The sequence below is a fragment of the Psammomys obesus genome, unplaced genomic scaffold (genome assembly GCF_907164565.1).
Source record: "Psammomys obesus unplaced genomic scaffold, mPsaObe1.curated_primary_1811, whole genome shotgun sequence".
NCBI classification, from domain to species: Eukaryota; Metazoa; Chordata; class Mammalia; order Rodentia; family Muridae; genus Psammomys; species Psammomys obesus.
The window spans coordinates 7,365,296-7,385,707 of NW_026592710.1; the positions used below are offsets into that span (position 1 = coordinate 7,365,296).

A 20,412-nucleotide genomic window follows, 5' to 3' on the forward strand; every position below is an offset into this window, starting at 1 on the left:
CAGGCCTCCCTAGCTCGGCAGTCTCAGGCCCAGCTTTTTCACCACCTCACCCTCAGTGTATGTTATGTAACCTTCAGACAGGACTTTGGAAACTCTTGCACTCTGCCTTTCTGCTGATAGAGCTGAGCCAGTGGCTGGCAGGGCATCATCTAGCAGGCACAACTGCAGACAAACTCACAGCCCTCCTGTTGGAGCCCAGAGACTGTGCAGACAAGGAAACAAACACTTGCCCTGTCCCCCTCCTCCTCTCCTCTGGCCTAAGTTTACTCTGACTTCACTCAACAGGCACCTGACCCTCCCAGATGAGGTGGGAGGGGCCTTAGCACACAGGGCCATGGTAGGGGTGGCGGTACAGGCACTGACAATATTTAAGATGCCGCCTTGGTAGAGCATTCAGACTTGGGAAGGAAAGTGTTCGCATATCCACCGAGATCCACTTCAGAAACTCTAGCTTTGAGAAAAGCGAAGAAAACGCAGAGGAAGAAGATCACCAGGAAAGAATAAAACTGCCAGTGTGAGTCAGAAAGTAAGCTTTCCACTTCCACTAGGTACAGACTCTAAGAGGAAGACTTGTCCCACAGACCTACAGAAAATGCTGAGAACAACCTGGCTATGTATTATCCTCGTGGCCTTTGTCAGCAGCCCTGCATGGCTGCAGAAGCCTCCTAAACGTAAGCCACAGCTCAAAGCAGCCATCTGCTGTGAGGAGATGAGGGAGCTCAAAGCCCAGGTTGCCAACCTCAGCAGTCTGTTGGGTGACCTGAGCAAGAAGCAGGAGAGCGACTGGGTCAGTGTGGTCATGCAGGTGATGGAGCTGGAGAGCAGCAGTAAGCGCATAGAGTCTCGGCTCACAGCTGCTGAGAGCAAGTACTCTGAGATGAACAACCAGATCGACATCATGCAGCTACAGGCAGCACAGACCGTCACACAGACCTCGGCAGGTAAGTGCTGCCCTCATACCCCTCCCTCATCGTGCTCCTGCTGAGGGTCTCCTGGCCCCAGCACTGCTTTTGGATAGCCTGCTCAACACAGCAACTTCAGGGACCTTTGGGAAGGGCACTATCTATAACTGCCTAGTCTTTGGGTCAGTGTTTAGCCAGGACCTAAAGGTCTCTATTTGAGACAAAGTCTCATGTTGCCCAGGCTGGCTTCAAACTCATAGGTAGCCTAGGCTGGCCCTAGACTCTGGATCCTACTGCCTTAGTCTCCCAAGCACTAAAAGTACAGGCATGAACCATCATGCCTGGCTCCACAGTCTAGCTGAATCACACCAATTTCGGCACATTAGTAGTCTGAGCTCCCTCTGAAGTCTGTCCAAAGTCACTCAAGGTTGGTATGGCCTGACTATCCTTTACAGAGAGCTGGCAGACCATAAAGAGAACAGGAACAAACCACAAACTGTGGCAGCTGATGCTCTAGATACAAAGTTTTACCCCACCCAGTGTTTTGATATCCCCAGAACATAGTGTGGATGGGTGCAAATGCCACTTATGTCACCTCACAGGTACAGACACTGCTGCAGCCATTTGTGGAAAACCTTTATGCTTAAAAAAGGACAGAGTCCTTGAGAGTCCTGATCTATTTTCTCCCATGGTTGCTAATAAAACTCTCCCAAAAACTAGAGAACAAGTAAATGTAACACTAAAATACTGATCTTTAATGGCTGAAAATAAGGCATATACAATGAGTTCTTTGGGGAAACAACATTCAGTTGTTGGTTAGCTTGCCACAGATGAGCCAATAAGTGAATTTGCTGCTCAGAGAAAAATCTAATTTTCTGAGGTTACTGGAAATCATTTGGAATGAGCAATCTTCAATAGATGAAGCATTTCTCACTAATGCTTACTGCATAATGAAGTAAGTCAAGAAGACATGATTAGCCTCCAGTAGGTAAGACCCTGGCTATCCCTGGTTCAGACAAAGGAAAAGTTTTGCCCCAAGTTCAGCTTGAAAAGTCTGTTAGCTAATTAAACAGATACAAACCACTTTCAAAGCATGGGCCTCCTGACCCTCAGTTTGGGAATGGAAAGACAGGTGTTCTCATTTACCAGAAAAGTGAGTCTTCATTTGATCTGAGGTAAAACTGGTCACATAGATCAGGCCAGATGCAGAGCTGACTGTACAATCTTCTTGCTCCTAGTAGTCGCCTGGGAGGAAGTGCAGGTACCTCATTTCCCCTTCCCCAACATGCTGTGAGAAAACCAGGCGCTTTGGAATCTCCGGCTTCCATCTGTGCTTTTCCCTAAGCCTGCAGCCCAGTGGGTACCAAGGAAAGTCCTAAGACAATATGCAGGAATATTATAGCCACAGGCTCTACTAGAAGTAGCTACTTCTTTGAAGCCCCAGTACAGAGCTGCAGCAAAGGCAGCCAAGGCAGCTTTTAAATCAAGCCCACGGGGAAGTGGCAGAGCCTCATTTCCTTGTTTTATTAAAACTTTCAGGGAATGGTCTCAAAGCGCTCCTTGGAGTTTTGGTTTTCATTTGAGCATGTATCAATATGAGATCAGGAGGGGATAAGATTTCAAATATGTCTCCCTTAATTGAATACCAGTTGCCAATAGCTATTATCTGAGAAATAACAACAAACCAAACCCTCTGAGATACTCAGGCCTTAGCCTCTAGTTGAGGTCCCACCAAAGAAGCCTGATGCTACTCACAGGACAGCTGCCACATGACCTTCACAGACTACAGCATTTCTGGAGTTCATGGCATGAAACTACAGCAGGGTATCGACTTAACCCAAAGCTTCCTGTTTAACTATCCCTTGGCACAGGTGAAGGGCTTCCCTATTCTCCTGCCCCATAACCAAGGAAGCCCAAACATGCCCCTTCAAATCAATGCCCATGTCTCTAAATACCTCAGGGGAACTATCCATGGGTACCCTGAGTAGAAATAAAGTCTTGGTTTTTAATCCAGTTCAGATGTAACAGGCATGCCCTCTCAACCTCAAGGCCCAAATCTCTTTTCATTCCATGTGTTCTCTAATAGATGCCATCTATGACTGCTCTTCCCTCTACCAGAAGAACTACCGAATCTCCGGGGTGTACAAGCTTCCTCCTGATGAATTCCTCGGCAGCCCTGAGCTGGAGGTGAGGTACTACTGCCATGTCCTACCCTTTGTCCTCCAGCCCTAAAAGGCATGGAGACAACATGGCTTGGTCTGGTCTATAGAAAGGAAAATTCAGAGACGCAAATGCACCAGATGATGGTGCTATGCGAATGCTTAGTTTGTGGGATCCCCCATCCATTCCAGCCATCTATTTTCTCCAAATCATCAAAGTATCAACTTCTAATTGTTACCAATCACAAGTTCAAAGCTCTTGCAAAGTCCTAGAGCAACTGTTCTTTAGGAAAGAAGACATGAGAAGGAGGCACACTGAAGGACCTCATTTTTCCATTAAGTTGTGTTCACACTGGCCCCCAACCCCCATAGATATGATTCCCAAGCTAGCCAGCTCTGTGCCCCAGCCCCTCCACACTGGGGGCACTAGTCTGCTGCACTGTGCAGAAAGTTCATGGGTTACTGACTCCAAGGTAGAGCACACAGGTTGGAAAGTCGGTCCTCAAGCTCCTGCTCCTGCCCTTGCCCCCGCCCAGAGAATCCTCTCTTCTTCAGGTATTCTGTGACATGGAAACCTCTGGTGGAGGCTGGACCATCATCCAGAGACGTAAGAGTGGCCTTGTTTCCTTCTACCAAGATTGGAGACAGTATAAGCAGGGGTTCGGCAGCATCCGAGGGGACTTCTGGCTGGGGAATGAGCACATCCACCGGCTTACCCGGCAGCCAACACGGCTCCGCGTGGAGCTGGAGGTAAGCTCAAGCTGTGAGGCCCTGACCAGCCCAGGCCTGCTGTGTATGTGGTGCTAAGGCATCACCACACGTTACTCACTACAGGTGGGAACAGTCACTGCAGAAAATTTCCTGAAGGCTCAGTGCAGTTAAGGTTTTTTTTTTTTTCTTTCTATCTTTCAGCACAGTTAAACTATAGCTGGCCCAGGTCTAGGAAGACCCAAGCCAGAACAGGGTAAACCCACAGTTATTGGGATGGAAACACCATCATCTTTGCTCTGGGATATTTTTAAATACAAACCTCAGTGATGTTGGGTGGTTGAAGCCTCTAGATGGCTTCAAGCACAATGTTTCCAGTTATTCCAACAACATCTCAGAGTGAGATTTAACAAAAACATCACACACACATCTGCCCCTTTGAGACATGAAGGAGTGCAAACAGAGCACTTCAGGTCATATGGTGAGTCCAGACCCAAGTTTGGACTCTGACTTCTAGCTAACATGGTGAACTCTAAGTTTTACCAGAGTTCCACCTCTGAAGAAATGTTTGGCTGTGGGGCTATTGAGAGAGGAAGGGCTCAGGGCCCGCAGCAATGAAATCCCTTATGGTTTCTCTAAGGCTTTGCTCCTTCTTGCCAGGACTGGGAGGGCAATGCACGTTACGCGGAGTACAGCCACTTTGCATTAGACAATGAGATGAACAGCTACCGCCTCTTCCTGGGGAACTACAGTGGCAGCGTGGGGAAGGATGCCCTCCTTTACCATAACAACACGGTCTTCAGCACCAAGGACAAGGACAATGATAACTGCTTGGACCAGTGTGCACAGCTCCGAAAAGGTGAGACTTAGGAGGCAGGGGAGAGCTCAGGGTCACAGTCCCACTAAGGACAAGCAGGGAGCTGCAGATTTGCACAGCTGGTGCTCTGGCTGTGCTGCTCCCTCTGCAATCAGCTTTAATGCCATCAGTCAGCCACAGTCTAAGGAGGGCATCCCCAGCCTACTAGCTTCATGTGTTTCTCATACCAGGTGGCTACTGGTACAACTGCTGCACTGATTCCAATCTCAATGGGGTGTACTACCGCCGGGGGGAGCACAAGAAGCATATGGATGGCATAAGTTGGTATGGTTGGCATGGAGCCAACTACTCCCTCAAACGGGTGGAAATGAAGATCCGTCCAGAAGCCTTCAAGCCCTAAAGAGAAGACTGCAGAGCTATGCAAGTGAGGCATGTGGAGGCTGAGGAGGGCAGAGCAGCATGGGAGGAGGGTGGATAAAGGGTAGGAAGGAAATGGCCTATCACCTTCAAGGAAAAGCCACTCTCTAAGGTGCATGATAGAACTTTATCTGTGCCCTCAACATGAGCACATACACACACAATAGAACCACATGCACCAAACAGTACGAACTAGCAAATGGTGACACAGTCAGACCCAATGGGGCCTGCTACAGATGCCTCAGGGGGAGGACTGGGTGGGTCCACAGAGCAGCAGCTCATCTTCTACATGACTTATGTGTGGAAAACAGTAATCCTGAGGTCACTTTATCCATTTTCCCTGAGGCTTACATGATACAAGCAAAAAGAACTAAAAAGAACCACTGAGTTTCTCAGAGGAGAGGCCGTGAAAAATGAAAGCAGATGGCAGAAGTGGCTTCCTATTCTTAAATCCCAAGACATTTCCTGTGTCTATAGGACTTGTTGTTTTTCTTTTTGAAACAGGATCTCTCTACATAGCCCTGGCTGTTCTGGAACTCACTATGTAGAGCAGGCTGGCCTCGAACTCACAGAGATCTATCTGCTTCTGCTTCCCACGTGCTGGGATTAAAGGTGTGCACCACCATGCCTGACTTATATGTGATTTTCAAGACACAAAAATGTGGGGTTAAAGATCAGCTGTGCAGGTTGGACTTGCTTCAAGGAGTCTCCATGGTCATGACCCTTGCAGTCAGAATCCTGGGTCAGGGAACAGCACTGCAAGGCACGGAGTGGGTCTGACACAGGAGGGAAGACTGTGGGAGATGAGCACAGCTTCTGGGTTGGATCCTAATACTGTCTTAAAACACTCTCAGTCAACAAACATACTCATTTGTTATTCATTCTGTGAGAAACAGACTCAAAGAGATACCCTTAAAAATATTGTCTATTAAGAGAAATATCTGGAAAATGAAGGCAGATGGCGCTGTGGTTAAAAACTTACGCTGTATCATAAGAAGCATCTTGCTTGTGAAAATAAAATAGAGTAGTTTCTGTTTTAAACATTCAAACTACCTTTTTCTTTTACAATAAATCCTATCAAAATTTAAGTATTTTCTTTTAAATTCTTATTATTACCACTGACAGCACGGTACAAACGTCAGGTAAAAAGTCACAGTACTTGGTGAACTGTGAGTTTGTTCCATATTCAATGAAACCAAAGAGCAGTACCCCCCCCCCCCGAAAAGAAAAGGACAGTGAAAAGGTGTGGGGGGTGTTGTGTGTTGGGGAGGAGGAGGCAAAGGGGGAAGCACGGGGAAGGGCACAAGCCAGTGCAGAGCAGGAGCAGAGCCCAGCACTGGCAGCCCCAACAGCAGCTTGGTCTCATAACATTTTACAATGAAATGCTACTTCTACCTTAACACAGGGATGTCCAGGGTTTTTCTCTTTATAAAAAGAACCACCCTCTAGAGGAAGTCAGGACAAGATAAGCCATGTCTCTTGCTTAACAGCTTCTGTACCCACAGTTCTCTGGTTGCGAGGAATCTACTCTCTCATGAACAAGAACCTTGGGGATTTTTCAAAGAAATAAAGTGACAAGAGAAGCCGCATAAAGTAGGGATCCCCAGGGGAGAGCTATTCAGACAGGAACTTCCTCAGACGGGCAGGAGAATGAGATGCCCAGTACCACAAGGCTGGGAGGATCAGGTGGGACAGGCTTCATGGGAGATTGCAGAATAAGGAGCCCACACAGAAAAGCTGATGGTTCTCCCTTCTTTTAGTAGATCTCCACAACCAAAAGCTTCTCAGAGAGGGAGGGTGAAGAACAGACAAGGCATTCCTAGCTCCTCCATTTCCCAAGTACATGCTCTGGTACTGGCTGAGGAGTGGACACAAGGATGGTACCCCACAGCCTCTCACCAGAGAGAAGATAGAACCCCCAGGAACCAGAAGCAGAGCTGGGTGTTGCTGCTGAAGACAAAGGGTATTTCATTCTGACAGGGCCCTTTGAGAAATGAACAAGAACTACAAAGAACAACAGCGCTGTACAGAGAGGATTGCCACAACCAGCTTGACAATGACAAGCAGGTCCACTCAGTGAGCAGCAGCCCTTGTTTTTAATTACACAGATGTCTCAATCAGAAATATCAAAAGAAAACGACATGTTGGAGCAGGGCAGAAAGTACACAGCTTTGATGAGATTCTCTATCCTGAACAAAAGTAAGGCTGGCTGCTGGGCACTGTGGTGTATGCCTTTAATCCCAGTCAGAGGCTAGCAGATCCAGCCTGTTCTACACAGAGAAACTCTGTCTCAAAACAAAAACAAAAGGCAGGCTAACAGACTTCTGTCCTCATGTGCTGGATAACCAAGAAGAGTCCCATGGCTATTCCAATGCGTTTCCTAAAAACCAATTCCTTCTAATACACCTGTTCCCCTCAGAAGTGTTTATACTTTCTCATCTACGTAAACTTCAAGTAATTTATGTTATCTCAGTCTTGACCCAGCTTGGAGGTTAAATGTGGGATTTAGTTTGCCCTCAAACAAATAGGTAAGAATGCCAACAGATAGGAAATAGACTGTTTAAAAAAAAGAAAAGAAACAGCTGGTTAATGTAAGTGTATGCATTACCATAAGCTCTGAGAATACATGAATTAGCAAGAGAAATATGAGTAGGAAAAAAAAATCATCAACCAATGTGTGTGGGAGAGGGATGTTAGCAGTCAAAACAGCCAGGACACCTATAGTTTGCTAAGGGAGAGGGGCAGGAACTCAGAAGCCACTGAGAAGAGAGGAATTTATTCAGTGACTTGAGAGTCACATCCTCAAAACCACACAGTGAGCACACAACTCAAAGTGCCAAGACCCCAGGAGTAGGTGACTCATCTACAAGCCTGGGGCAGCTTCTCAACAGCAGCTTTGACTGTCAACTTTCCCAGCAAGCTGCTGTGGAGGAGTTATGTCAATAATCACAGAATTCAGGAGACTGAGACAGGAGGATTCGAAGTTCACTCTGTGAAGGGAACACAGGAAGACAGTTCTAAATAAATAAATACCCTAAACCAAATCAAATAAACAACAACCAAAAAGACCCAACAACCCCCTGAAAGCAAAAAAAACACCTTTCTCTAGTAAAGATGGCCCCACAGTACAACACAATGGTGCTCAGAAGTGAAAGCTGCAGATGGAAGCAAAGAGATGAACTAGGGAGGCTCAGGAGGCCACCCAAGGGAGCCGAACAGACCTGAGTAGCTTAGAGCGCATACTTCCCTTAGAACCAAATTTACAATTAAAAGACAAACAAAACACATCAAACCCACAATCTATTTGCAGGGAATTATGATCACTTTCAATTACATTGGCTTAAAAAGTTAATGAGCACTTTTCTATTCTTACTATATCTTTTTGCTAAAAACTGCAATGTTTCTATGATCGTCTCCAATGTAAGAAAAGCCAAGAATGGGATAAGGAGCTTCAAATACCTTCAGAACAGTCAACAAGAACCCAATGGGGAAAACGAGTGTCTGAAGTTAAATTAACTCACCCAGTCAGTTGCCCTGGTTTCTGTCAGCTACCACATGAGGTTGTGCAAGTGAGAGAGACAAGGGAGAAATGCAGGTAGTTGTGTTTCCTGCTGAAGCAGGCCTTGAGGGATGGTACATCTATAACTGTCCCCATAAGATACTTCAGAAATCAACATTCTCTATGTCAGTGAATCTGGGCAGAAGCAGGATTCCACATTGACCTTTTGGGTCATGCCTTTTAGCATCTGCTAAAGGAAGAATGAGCACAGAGCACAGCTGCTGAAGCACTCTGCTTGGCAGGGTCTGTCAGCCTGCCCAGCAGCTTATTAGATGGTGATTTGTCCTGAGCTATCTGTAGTAAAATAATGAACCAAGTTAGCATCTCCATGGAGATGATTAGATTCCAGAGTCAACATTCTCTAGTATCATTAAGGGAAGTGAGCAGTTCTCTAAGAGCTGAGGCTAATGTTTCCAGCTGCTTGTAATTTCTTCTATTGTTGTTGTTTTGCTTTGTTTTCAAGACACGATTTCTCTGTGTGCAGCCCTGGCTGTCCCGGAACTTGCTTTGAAGACCATGCTAGCCTTGAACTCAGAGATCCACCTGACTCTGCCTGCAAATGCTGGGATTAAAGGCATGTGCTGCCCTGCCTGGCTGCTTGTAATTTCTAACAGCACAAAATTTATTAAACGATTTTCCTTTCCACACCCAGAAGACCCAAAACCATCTGAGGGGACAAGAGAACAAAGCTGAATCTGGAGGAAAGATCACTGCATCGCAGACTTTGCTCTCTATATTCACAGATTTCCAAAGGAGGAAGCATGGGCATTTTAAAAGACATAGTCTGTAAACCTGATCCTGCCTCTGGGTGGCCCCTGAAGCCTGGGAACCAAGATGCCCTAGTATTGTTGTAAATTAAAAAGTGAGTATTGGGCTATAGAATGTTTATCATTAGCCCTGTAATTATTGCAGTGGTATTATCTTACCTGCTATCACAAATAATAAGACACACACACCTGTTAGATTTATAATTTCCTTATTTACCTTGGGCCAGGCAGATACTTCACTTACTCTGTCTCAGTGATCCTGCTCAGCATTACCTAACCCAGACACCCATCTCCTTTCCCAGACTGCTGTGGCCAGACAGCTGCTTCCATTGATTTCACCGGGACAAGAAAGAACAGGTTGGAAAACAACAGGAGTATAGGTGGTAAGGATCAACAGATGTGACAACTATGGCTTGACTACTGTCAACCACCTGTAACCATATATTTATATGTACCAGCCAAACTTGATGGCAGATTTCACACAGCTGAATTCTCCAACTGACTCCAGTGAAATGGGACGGGCAGAGGAAGAAAATAACAAATGTTCACAGCCTACCTGATGAGGGACTCAAGTATGGCAGGTGTGGGCCCTTTCTGGAACTCCAGTTCCTTGTAGTGTAGTGCTTTGGCGTATGCTCGGCACTTGGCAGCTCTCTCACCCAAAAGCACGATGCCATTGTCATCTCTCAGTGGCAGGGGGCCCTATACAGAAAAACATAGGCACATGGTAGATGGGCACACACAGAGCAGGCTGTGTGGATGCTTCCCCTCCACTAGCTGGTGGTCTATCACTGTCCACTGGGACAGCTGGGGAAAGCCCCACCTTGTCACTGTGTTCCATGAACTCAGCCAAGTTCAAGAGGGTTTGCGTGACTTCGGCAATGTCTTGAGAAGTGAGGGCCAACTCAATGCTTCTGATGAGCTCATCTTGCTGGTCTTCATTCAGTTCAGACCAGCAGGAAACAAATGCAGCATTGAAGAGATCCCTATAAGCACAGGAACAGAGAAGGACGGCAATATCACCCCTCACACCTTTTGCTGGAGCCACAAGTACTATCAACCTGTTTCTGACACTGCAATGCTGCCTGACAGAACTTGTCGGACGCTAGCCAGACCTTCCTCAAACAGCGTAGTAACTGTGGCGAATAAGGAAAGAATTTTAAAAGAACCACATGTACCTACTGATGCTAAACTTTTTGTCTGTTTGAGCCAGGGTCTCACACTGTATCCCAGACTGGCTTCAAACTCACAGTAATCTACCTGCTTTAACTTCCCAACTGCTGTGATTTTAGGCATCCATCATCAAGCCTAGCAATGACAAATATATCTTTTAGGGCAGGTACAGACAAATTACACAGGAACTGTGGGAGAGTGGGGTGGGCAGAACACAGCAAACTAACTTCTCTTCACAGTTATGTTTCCTGGCAGTTTCTCCTCACTGGGATGAACAGAAAGAGAACTTTTTTCTTTCTTTCTTTTTTTTTATTGTTTATTATTATTAGTTACATTTTATTAACTCTGTATCCCAGCTGTATCCCGCTCCCTTATTCCCTCCCAATCCCACCCTCCCTCCCTCAGCTTCTTCCTGCCCCTTTCTAAGTCCACGGATTGGGGAGGACCTCCTCCCCTTTCGTCTGGCCCTGTTTTATCAGGTATCTTCAGGGCTGGCTGCAAAGTCCTCCTCTGTGGCCTAGCAGGATTGTTCCTCCCTTGGGGGGTGGGGAGGTCAAAGAGCCTGCCATTGAGTTCCTGTCAGAGATAGTCCCTGTTCCTCTTACTATGGGAAACCCCTACCAAGCAGCGTTTCAAAACAGATACTAAGACTCATAACCAAACCTTCGGCAGAAGGGGAGTTAGTATGACGGGGAAAGGATAGGAGCCCCACAAGGACCAAATATATCTGGGCATAGGATTTTTTTCTGAAACTGTTTCTCCAACCAACGACCATGTATGGATATAACCTAGAACCTTTGCTCAGACGAAGCTCATGGTAGCTCAATAACCAATTGGTTTCCCATAGAAAGAGAACTTTTAAATGAACAGATTTAGGAAATAACAGTCCTTAAGTGATCCCTGGAATATTTCCTGGACAGTGCCCAAATTCTTAAGATCAAAAATGGCAAAAGCAGCATCTGCTACTGCTTTCCAAGCATATTCAGAATGTTTCACTGGATAATTACATGAAGGAGCTGACAACAAACCCAAAGCAACATCAGAGAGAATCCACACAAAGGCATATGAGACTTCTGGCCAGTCTCCACCAGAAAAAGAGCTATTTCCAAGACCACAACAACAACTTGACATCATCAGTGTCACAAGGTTCAGTTCCTCCCCAACATCTAACCTAACCATGCTTTCCACTCCACCTTTCTAGGCACCGTGGCCTGTGGTGGGCAAGGAGTGGAAACTGGACACATCCCTGCAACGGACGAGTTTAGAACTTGATACTTCTTCACTTGCTGTTCCATGTTTCAAGGTTAAGTTAGGCCAATGTGTAATTTTAGAATTTGGTAGGAAAAAAACAAACAAACCCAAATTTGAAATTCTAATCTGACTGAACAAGTCCAGTGTAAATGAAGAAATAAGCTTTCCTTATCTAGTCAGAGGTGACAATGGATCCATAATGTTTAAATTTGGGACAGCTTTTCTGGGAATGACACTGTGCTCAGAGATGCCCCAGGCAGAAGAGGGACATGGAACATCAGCTGGGTATGTGTAAGCCACACACTACAGAGATAGAGAACTTCTAGACATGCTTCTTAAACATTAAAAACAAAAACAGTAACAACAAAACTCCTTGAAAGAAATACAGAAACCAAATCATGATCAAAGCTGTAGTCTTAGAGCATATAACTACTGCTAAGTACACACAGCCAAGTGGCTCTGCTGATAACTCAATAAAATGCCTTGCTTCTGCTGTTGGCTACTGAAATGCTTGTCCATTAATTAAATTACTATTATATGCCTCACTAGAAACAATAAATGTCCACTGCAGGGGGGGGGGGGAAGCCTTGAAAACAGAGAAGCCAGGCAGAGAGCTCTGGCATATCATACCACACCTGGCCATTGGGTTGTAGGCCTGTGCCAGGGCCCAGCATGAACGCAGGGAAGGCGATGAGGAGTCCTTCAGCAGCTCCAGACTCAACCGCCTCAGCCATTCCAACCAGTCGTCTTTGGAGACCCTTCTGGCAGCTCCCCAGGCCTGTGACACCAGAGGTAACAACGGGAAACCATTGGCTTTAAGGGTCATTTGCAAAGTGCTTCCACCTCTGTCACTGCTATTCTACTTTGATTTGTAAATTCATCCTATGATAGAGCTACTCCACAACATAAACAAGGGCGTTATTTAATTAAAATACATAAAGCAAAAGCGGCAGCCTCTGCAACAGTGTAGGAGATGCCCATTCACCATGGACAGGTCTGTTACACTAAAGGCTGCCTTCAAGGAAGCCTAAGCGCCCCCTGCAGTGCAGAAGGGAGCTCGGCATCCTGCACACCCATCTGACAGGGAAGTCACTCATGACAGAAGGAGAACAGAGAGGCCGAGACAGGTGGATAAGAGCTTTCCCTAGAGCACTTGCCTCTCCAGACAGCGGGCTCTGTGGAGCTGAGGTGTGCCTCAGTGATTGAAAACCTCATGTCTGAGGTCATAGCTTCCATCCCTGGCACCAGTGAGTATTCCTGGGGAGCTTGGGCAGGTAAGTGGAAACACCACGCTCTGGAGGAGTGTAGTATAGAGGCTAAAGCCACATCTAGGAACTCAAAGACTTGAATTTAAGTCTTCGCTATGTAACACTTGGCTCTCTAATCTTTGGCAACTACTTAATACCCTGTATCTGTCTCCTTCTTTATAAAGTGAACGTGTCTGCTTCTACTTCATAGAGCATCTTAAGGATAATATGAATAAGCAGAATTAAGTCTAATGAACTTTAGCAGTGCTTGTGGCACTAGTGCAGTATTCAAGTGCATAGCACCACTGCACCTCAAAAATAAGGGGATTTTCTGGGTGGGGTGCACACACCTGTAATCCCAGCACTTGGAGTGGGAGAGGCAGACAGACCTCTGTAAATTTGAGGTCAGCCTGGTCTACAAAGTGAGTCTAGGCAGTCAAGGCAACATAGATAAACCCTGTCTCAATAACAAAACCCAAAGAAACCAAAGTTGCTAAAATGACTGGTTATTGTGTACAGGTTCTCCAAAGAAGCTTTGAAACGGCTTGCTATTAGGAAAATACATGACGGTAGAAGGCTGGCCAAATCCCAGGCTGCGGTCAACAGAGATAATTCAGTACTTAGTAGCAAAGTTCTAAAAGTTAGATATTCAAAGTGCAGTCTATGGACCAGAAGTCTCACATTCATACCTGGGAGCTTGTTAGAAATAGTCAGTTATAAATAGTCAGAATGCCTGACCTCAGATATTCCACATCAGAGTAAACATTTTAATAAGATCCCTAGAAACTAGCAAGCCCAAAGAGAGGGAGAAGAGTCAAAATACACTGCTTTAAACAGCCCGCCTCGGGCTCACCAGCTGATGTGGTTTGAATATGAAATGGCCCAACGGGTTCCTGTATTTGACACCTGACTCCCCAGCTGGTGATGATGTTTGGGAAGATTATAGAACCTTCAAAAGGACACTCATCACTAGGGGAGGGCCCTGCAGCATCATAACCCAGCCCCACTTCCTGTTCTGTCTCTGCTTCCTGAGTGTGGATGCGATGTGATCAATCCTGTTTCCTGTCTTGTCTTCCCCACCTCTGGAACTGTAAGCCAAAATAGAGCACCTCTTCAGATTGCTTTTTCTGAAATCTTTTACTACAGCAGCACTGAAAAAAAGAAACTGATATGCCAGTTTTGTTCTCATGCAGTGTTATTTGCAACAAAACATCCCACTACCAAAGTTCTTAGGAAAAACAAAAGACACTTTATTTTTTACGTTTAAAAAAAAAAATGCAGCTGAAGAGATGGCTTAGAGGTTAAAAGCACTTGCTGCTCTTGCAGAAGACCTGAGTTCAATTCCTAGCACCCACATGATGGTTCATAACCATCTAAAACTGCACTTTCAGAAGATTCAATGCTTTCTCTGCAGATTCTTCTGAACAAGCATGCACATGGTATAAATACACACATGTGGGCAAAATATTCCTATATAAAATAAATGGAGTAAATTTAATAAACTAAGAATGGCTGCTGCATATAATCCCAGCATTGTACGAGGCAGAGGCAAGAGGAACATGAATTAGAGGCCAATCTGTGCTACAAAGAGTAACAACAAAATATCTGATGTGCTGGCAGGCAATGCATGCCTGCAATATCAATTGGGAGGATGGGGCAGGAGGATGGCTACAAGTTCAAGGTCAGCCTAGATTACATAGTGAGTTCAGGACTAGCCAGGGCTGCAAACTGTGACCCTATCATGAAGCAACAGCAACAACCCATTCCAAAACAAAACAAAGCAAACAAAACAACAAAGGAAGCAAGCAAACAAATGTAGAAGAGTTAGATACAATGGCCTAAGTTCATGATGCTGACTTTTTTTTTTTTTTTTTTTTTTTTTTAAACAAAGCTGACTGGTTGGTTTAAAATCAGGTAGTAAGAAATGAAAGATTTGAATGAGAGAGCAAGACAGAGCTGTGTTTCCCAATCCCCTGGAAACAATGCACCTGCCTTTTGGAGGTTGATGGTGCTGACATGCAACTTTTTCATAGGTCCTGTTTCAACTGGTCCACTGGCCAGTGCATCTCCTTGGCCACTCCTTAGCATTCGATGCTGGTAAATCAAAGGATCTTCTTCCTCATCAGCAAGTGTATAACCCTGCAAGTGGAGATGTACTGAAAATACCCGCACCTCCACTGGATGCTTAGAGCTTACAAAACATTCATGAACCTCAGGAAATTCCTATCTGAAGAGCCAGGATTTCAACAAGCAGTACATACACATTGCATATATGAACAAATCAACCACAGGTGGCTGAACTCCCTACTGGAAGTCACCGACAAATCTTTAATGGCTAAGTCATAAAAAACAGGCAAAGGAAAACTTCAAGCAAGAATAAAGTGATCAACTGTTGAGGGGACAAATGGCACACAGTTTGCTTCATACAGCCCAAGAGCTAAAAATAATTCTTTTCAATCTAAAATGGTAAAAAAAAAAAAAAACCAAAAACAAACAAACAAACAAAAACAAAATAAAATAAAACAACAACAACAACAAAAAAACAACCTTTCACAATATGTGAAAATTATGAGAATCTCAATTTCAGTATCCACAAATAAAACCTAACTGAACTGAGACCAGATTTATTAGTTCTGGGCTGTGTATGGCTACTCTTCAGCCACATAGGCAGAAATGAGAAGCTTCAACAGAAACCATACAAAGAAACTACACAGCCTACAGTGCTGAAAAATATACCTTCTCCAGACATATATGCCAGTCCTAGTCAGGGCTAAGCACCTAGACATGGCCTGCCCTTTGCTATGGCAAGAATGCCAAGAAGGAAAGATGCTGAAGCCCTCTTCGAAGAAGGTGCCTGCTCACCTTGACGATTCTGCAGATAAGCACGTCGTAGCGCTGGTGGTTGATCCGGTGTCGCACTAGGACTTTATTCACCATTGGAATGAAGATCTGGTACTATGACAGGAGACAATAAGACAGCGGAAGCTTTTAGTTTGGAGAACAGATAATAGGGCACACTGTGTACACCTGTGCCTGGCTGGCTCTGTGCTTGTTCTTGGAACCCCTTTTCCCACTCTAGCTATAATTTCAGGCCAATTCCCCACTGCCCTCTACTTGGCTTTCCTCAGAGGCCAGGTTTCTTTCTCTGTAGTCCATTTCCCCACATATCGCTGACCATCACCATTTAAACATATTATCAATTCTATCAAAATCTCCGAAGCTTTCTAGTCTTGTGCAGCATAAAAGACAAAGTCCCTTGATATTGCCCACAGTGACTGGCACTCCAGGAATTGGCACCCAGAGGCCAAACTCCTGATTTAGCGGATGGAGCCCGAGATTCTGATTTCCAAAGAAGCTTCTGGGTATAAGGATGCATGTGGTGCTTATCTCGGGATCACTTTTTAAGACCCTTTGCTTCAAAGTTTAGTCTCTCCTATACCTAACCCTGTCTAATCTCTAAGACCTCAGCTACAAGTACTCCCACATCACTGCTCTCCAGCTATGACACAAACTCTTGCTGCCCACCTCACCCTGTGTACTTGGTGCTAAGTGCTTCTCCAGGTAACTCTGAGCTGGGGTTACTGGAGTCGGGTCTCTGTATCAATGACAGCTTATCTAAAAAGTCTTACCTATCTACCCTGAATGAACAGCATTTCTTCCTACTTTTACCTAGCACACACACTCGAGTGTTTGTGTGTGGGGGAGGTACTGACTTTGCTTCTCTAGAATGTTTGTGCTATAAGAACAAGGAACAAGAACTGGTTTTTCTCTTCTTTTGAAAATAAAATTTTCAATTTAAATCGTTTTAGAGAATCCTATGCCTCAGGCTGGCTTCAAATTCATTCTGTAGCTGAGGGTGTTCTTGAATTCCTGCTCCTCCTGCTTGCACCTCACCAAGTGCCACCACACCCAACAGTACTGGGGACAGAACCCAGGGCTTCCTGCATTATCAAGGTAAGCACTCTAACTAACCAAGTTTTATCCCCAGCTATTTTCTACAAGGTTATCTCTAGAACAACACTCAACCCACACAGGTGCTTCAATTAAAATTGCTGAACAGGAGCTGAAGAGATGGCTCAGGAGTCAAGAGCACTGACTGCTCTGCCAGAGGACCCAGGTTCAATTCCCAGCACCCACATGGCAGCTCACAACTATCTGTAACTCTTAAGAGCTGACAGCCTCACACAGACACACATGCAGGCGAAACACCAATGCACATAAAACTGGAAAAAAAAAATGCTGAACAAAGGAAGAGCAATAAAAACTGAAATAATTTCTCATTCTCCAGTAGTGGCAGAGCCCCATATACAGACCTATATACTAATAACTGGAAATGGTCACGAGTATTTCTCCCCAAACAAGGTACAGTAACAAGGGTCCGTTCAGGAGTCCCTTCTCACCTTCTTCCCCAGTTGAAAGACAAGCGAAGACAGTGTGTCCATGGCTGTGGAGCGCAGCTCTGGGCTCTGGTCCAGCGTTCGAACAATAGGGTGGATGATGCGGGAGGCATAGTCTGTGAAATCTAGGGACTCTGTCAGGCGGTCCACCGTCTCCAGTGCTGCCCTGCAACAAAAGCAAGCTGAAGGCTGGCTTAACAACATACTGAGAAATGGGAAGGAATGGCTGTGAGCTACTGCGATGGACATGAATCCTAACATACACATCAGGATAGCAGCAATAAGTTCTCCATCATCTGGGTCATTTTTGAACTAAAATAATGAGAGGTGAAAAAAAAACAAAACCATAAAGATGGCCTGGCAAAACAGGGTGCTTACTTCCTTGATGGCAGTGGGACTTCAGGGGCATCAAACAACTTCACAATTGGAGGCAACAACAAATGCAGATAATCATCCAGGTTGGCACCGAACAGCTGGATTGCTGCCAACAGCTGCAAAAGTGAGCAAGAGCCTGGTGGTGAACAAATACAGAGAGGCATCAAGTGGCCTGAGACATGGCTGGAACAGTACATGGAAAATTCAAAGCTCTGTGGAGGGCTTGAAGAGCCCTTGCCAACTACATTCTCTCTCTCTCTCTGTAGCCTTGGCTATACTGGAACTTTTTCTGTAGACCAGGCTGTCCTAGAACTCACAGAAATCTGCCTGTCTCTGCTTCCTGAGTGCTAGACTAAAGGCGTGCGCCACCACTGCCTGGCTGGACTATATTCTTTATGGTGCCTCTTCCCCCTTATTTTATATGAATACATACTACTTTGCTTTCTCTGCTTTATCTCAGCAGATGTATATCCGGTGCTAGATAATAAAACTAGATGGAGATGAACCTTTACTAAGATCAATCCATTAAAGGAGATAAAACAGAAGGACAGTTAAGAGAAGACTATGACTATTCTGGAAAGACACTGCCGGTGCTAGGTATCCATGTTCCTGGGATTTAGTCTTGAACAATCATCAGCTTGTGGCCCAGAACAGGGTCTCACAGCTCAGTTAACATCCATGGACTCCCAGGCAGCTGGGAACTCCTCTAGAAGCTCCCATTTGCTCACCTTGATGGAGACGATGCGGCCTTGGCTGTTGTCATGCATGAAGACTCGCAGCATGTGTGGGATCAGCTGGGGCAGATAGAGCTTAAATTCACCTCCAAGAGCCACCACAATCTGCTCAATGAGAAGAATGATTGTGCTCTGGATTGAGGTATTCATGACCCAAAATTCCTACAGAGGGGGAGACAAAAGGGCAGTCAGGTGCTTGTTCGCTGAAAAATGAACCTAGAAATGAAATGGGTCAAAAGGGCAAAAACATAATGAGCCGCCTGCCCAGAAAACCTCTCCCACCATTCTCTCACTGCATGACCACGACCACACAGCCACAGGACAACACGAACTGTACTTTCCCAGGTGTGGACTCGCTGACTCCCCCAAGCTGCACTTAAGAAGTCGTCTGCCTGGGACCCCACAGTTCGTTCAGTTCTGTGTCTCTTTCTGCCACTTTCTTACCTTTCCTGTTCTGCACTCACCCACTTTGAATCCCTGCGGGTCTCCTTCCCAATATGATGCTAATTTGCTCTGCATGGCTCTCCAGCTAGACTAGGGCTATTTAGGGCAAGAGATTACTTCTGTTCATCTCTGAGCCCTAGAACCAACCCGAGCACCTGAAATACTCTAGTCATCAGTCTGTTTACAGAACAGATGTTTACATCTGGGTCACTCTGGGAGCTCTGATGTGGTTTTGATTCATATGTTACTGGGATACCATCTGCTCTCTAAAGAATACGACTCCAGCATTAACAAGATTTCATGCCCTTTCAGGATTTATTACTTAGCTGGGCAGTATCTGACACTGTTCCCTAAAAATCTGTCTCTCAGGCCTGAATACTGCAACAAAGTAGGTACTTCCACATCCATGCAATGATGATTCACAGACGTTTCTGGTATGAAATGCTGGCCAATGGCTCCAGATTCTGCCTTGGAGATAATTGCAAGGCAAACTGGCCCAAGCCTCTCCGATTCCATGAAAGCTGTCCTTTTAAGACACTTCAAAGACAGGGACCTACAGGTTTATTTACAGCCTCTGGAGCAGCCTGAATGGTGACGGACACTGCCAACGGTGGCAACACAAATACATCAACACTCTCAGGGCCTGCACTGCAAACACGGGCAGTCAGTAAGAACACATGAAACCAAGCTAGAAAATGCTGCTTAAACTTTCAGCTGGAAAACACTATTCTCTAGAAAACCTGTGTTTACTCTCAATAATAGTGCAAGTTTTCAGGCCCTTGTCTGTCTGATGTTCATTCACTTGGACTGCACTCTGCCTTCTTCAGAGAAAGTTGCTCAACTGTATCACCTCAGGCTGTTCACAGAGGTTTCTTTACTCAGAAGCCAGCAGCCTGCCTGGGAATGCGGGCTACATCATTGCTTACAGACTGTTCTCTTCTTGGGCTCCTGGGAGCTCATTAAAATGTCCAGGATCAACAGCCAGAGGAAGAGCACCTGCTGCATCTTCTCCACTGGGACGGAACTGAAGCTGCATTCTGCAGGCGAGGCCCCTTCTCCAATCCCTGTGTATTGGTCATACTTCTTTCAAGGAGGTGGGGAGGAGGGTGACTCAGGGCTTCAGCTTCCTACCCTGAGCGCACTGTTTGTTGCCTTCCTTCCCTTCCCTAAGGCCATCCATGGGGCAGTTAAACATTTGGCCTAATTCTTCCTTGTACTCAAGCCTCCATGGTAGAAATGGGAACACAGCAACTTTAATGATTTATACATGTAAAGGCTGTTCAGTTCTGAACCCAGGTGCTGCAAGGTTCCTCTGGGGGAGCCAGCCATTTTGATATTGGCCCGGCTGCTTCCACCAAGCTAACTACAAAGCAATCCTCCCCACACAATCATTTAAATTGCATAGAACAGTAACAACAGTATTTCTATTATGGAGTGTCTTCAAGCACCTGCTTAATGCATG

At 45.6% G+C, this 20,412-nt stretch overlaps 2 protein-coding genes across 5 annotated transcripts in view; one reads left to right on the forward strand and one right to left on the reverse strand.

Annotated features, from left to right (window-relative positions):
• Mtor (mechanistic target of rapamycin kinase) overlaps positions 1–20,412 on the reverse strand; it is a 108,176-nt gene that overhangs the window by 55,771 nt on the left and 31,993 nt on the right. For both annotated transcript variants that reach the window (XM_055615097.1, XM_055615099.1), the window contains 8 exons: positions 18,501–18,668; positions 17,776–17,888; positions 17,401–17,563; positions 15,863–15,955; positions 14,993–15,139; positions 12,389–12,531; positions 10,153–10,315; positions 9,886–10,031 (listed from right to left, as the gene is read on the reverse strand). In XM_055615097.1, the coding sequence (XP_055471072.1) occupies positions 9,886–10,031; positions 10,153–10,315; positions 12,389–12,531; positions 14,993–15,139; positions 15,863–15,955; positions 17,401–17,563; positions 17,776–17,888; positions 18,501–18,668 (1,136 nt within the window). The remainder of the gene's footprint in view (positions 1–9,885; positions 10,032–10,152; positions 10,316–12,388; positions 12,532–14,992; positions 15,140–15,862; positions 15,956–17,400; positions 17,564–17,775; positions 17,889–18,500; positions 18,669–20,412) is intronic.
• On the forward strand, positions 362–6,091 carry Angptl7 (angiopoietin like 7). 3 transcript variants are annotated; one of them, XM_055615101.1, is made up of 6 exons: positions 362–941; positions 2,989–3,089; positions 3,617–3,811; positions 4,430–4,628; positions 4,817–5,015; positions 5,508–6,091. In XM_055615101.1, exons 1-5 carry the CDS (start codon positions 593–595, stop codon positions 4,984–4,986), a joined length of 1,014 nt encoding a protein of 337 aa, XP_055471076.1. In that variant the 5' UTR covers positions 362–592; the 3' UTR covers positions 4,987–5,015; positions 5,508–6,091. The 3 variants fall into 3 exon arrangements, with proteins under 3 accessions (XP_055471076.1, XP_055471077.1, XP_055471075.1); XM_055615102.1 differs by having other exon boundaries at positions 4,817–5,010; XM_055615100.1 differs by having other exon boundaries at positions 4,817–6,091.

Bases quoted from the DNA above. Each gene is read 5' to 3' on its own strand.
- Angptl7 (XM_055615100.1), top strand. From the start codon at position 593: ATGCTGAGAACAACCTGGCTATGTATTATCCTCGTGGCCTTTGTCAGC. The intron at 3,090-3,616 runs GTGAGGTACTAC...TCTCTTCTTCAG, and splicing joins TCGGCAGCCCTGAGCTGGAG to GTATTCTGTGACATGGAAAC. The intron at 3,812-4,429 runs GTAAGCTCAAGC...CCTTCTTGCCAG, and splicing joins GGCTCCGCGTGGAGCTGGAG to GACTGGGAGGGCAATGCACG.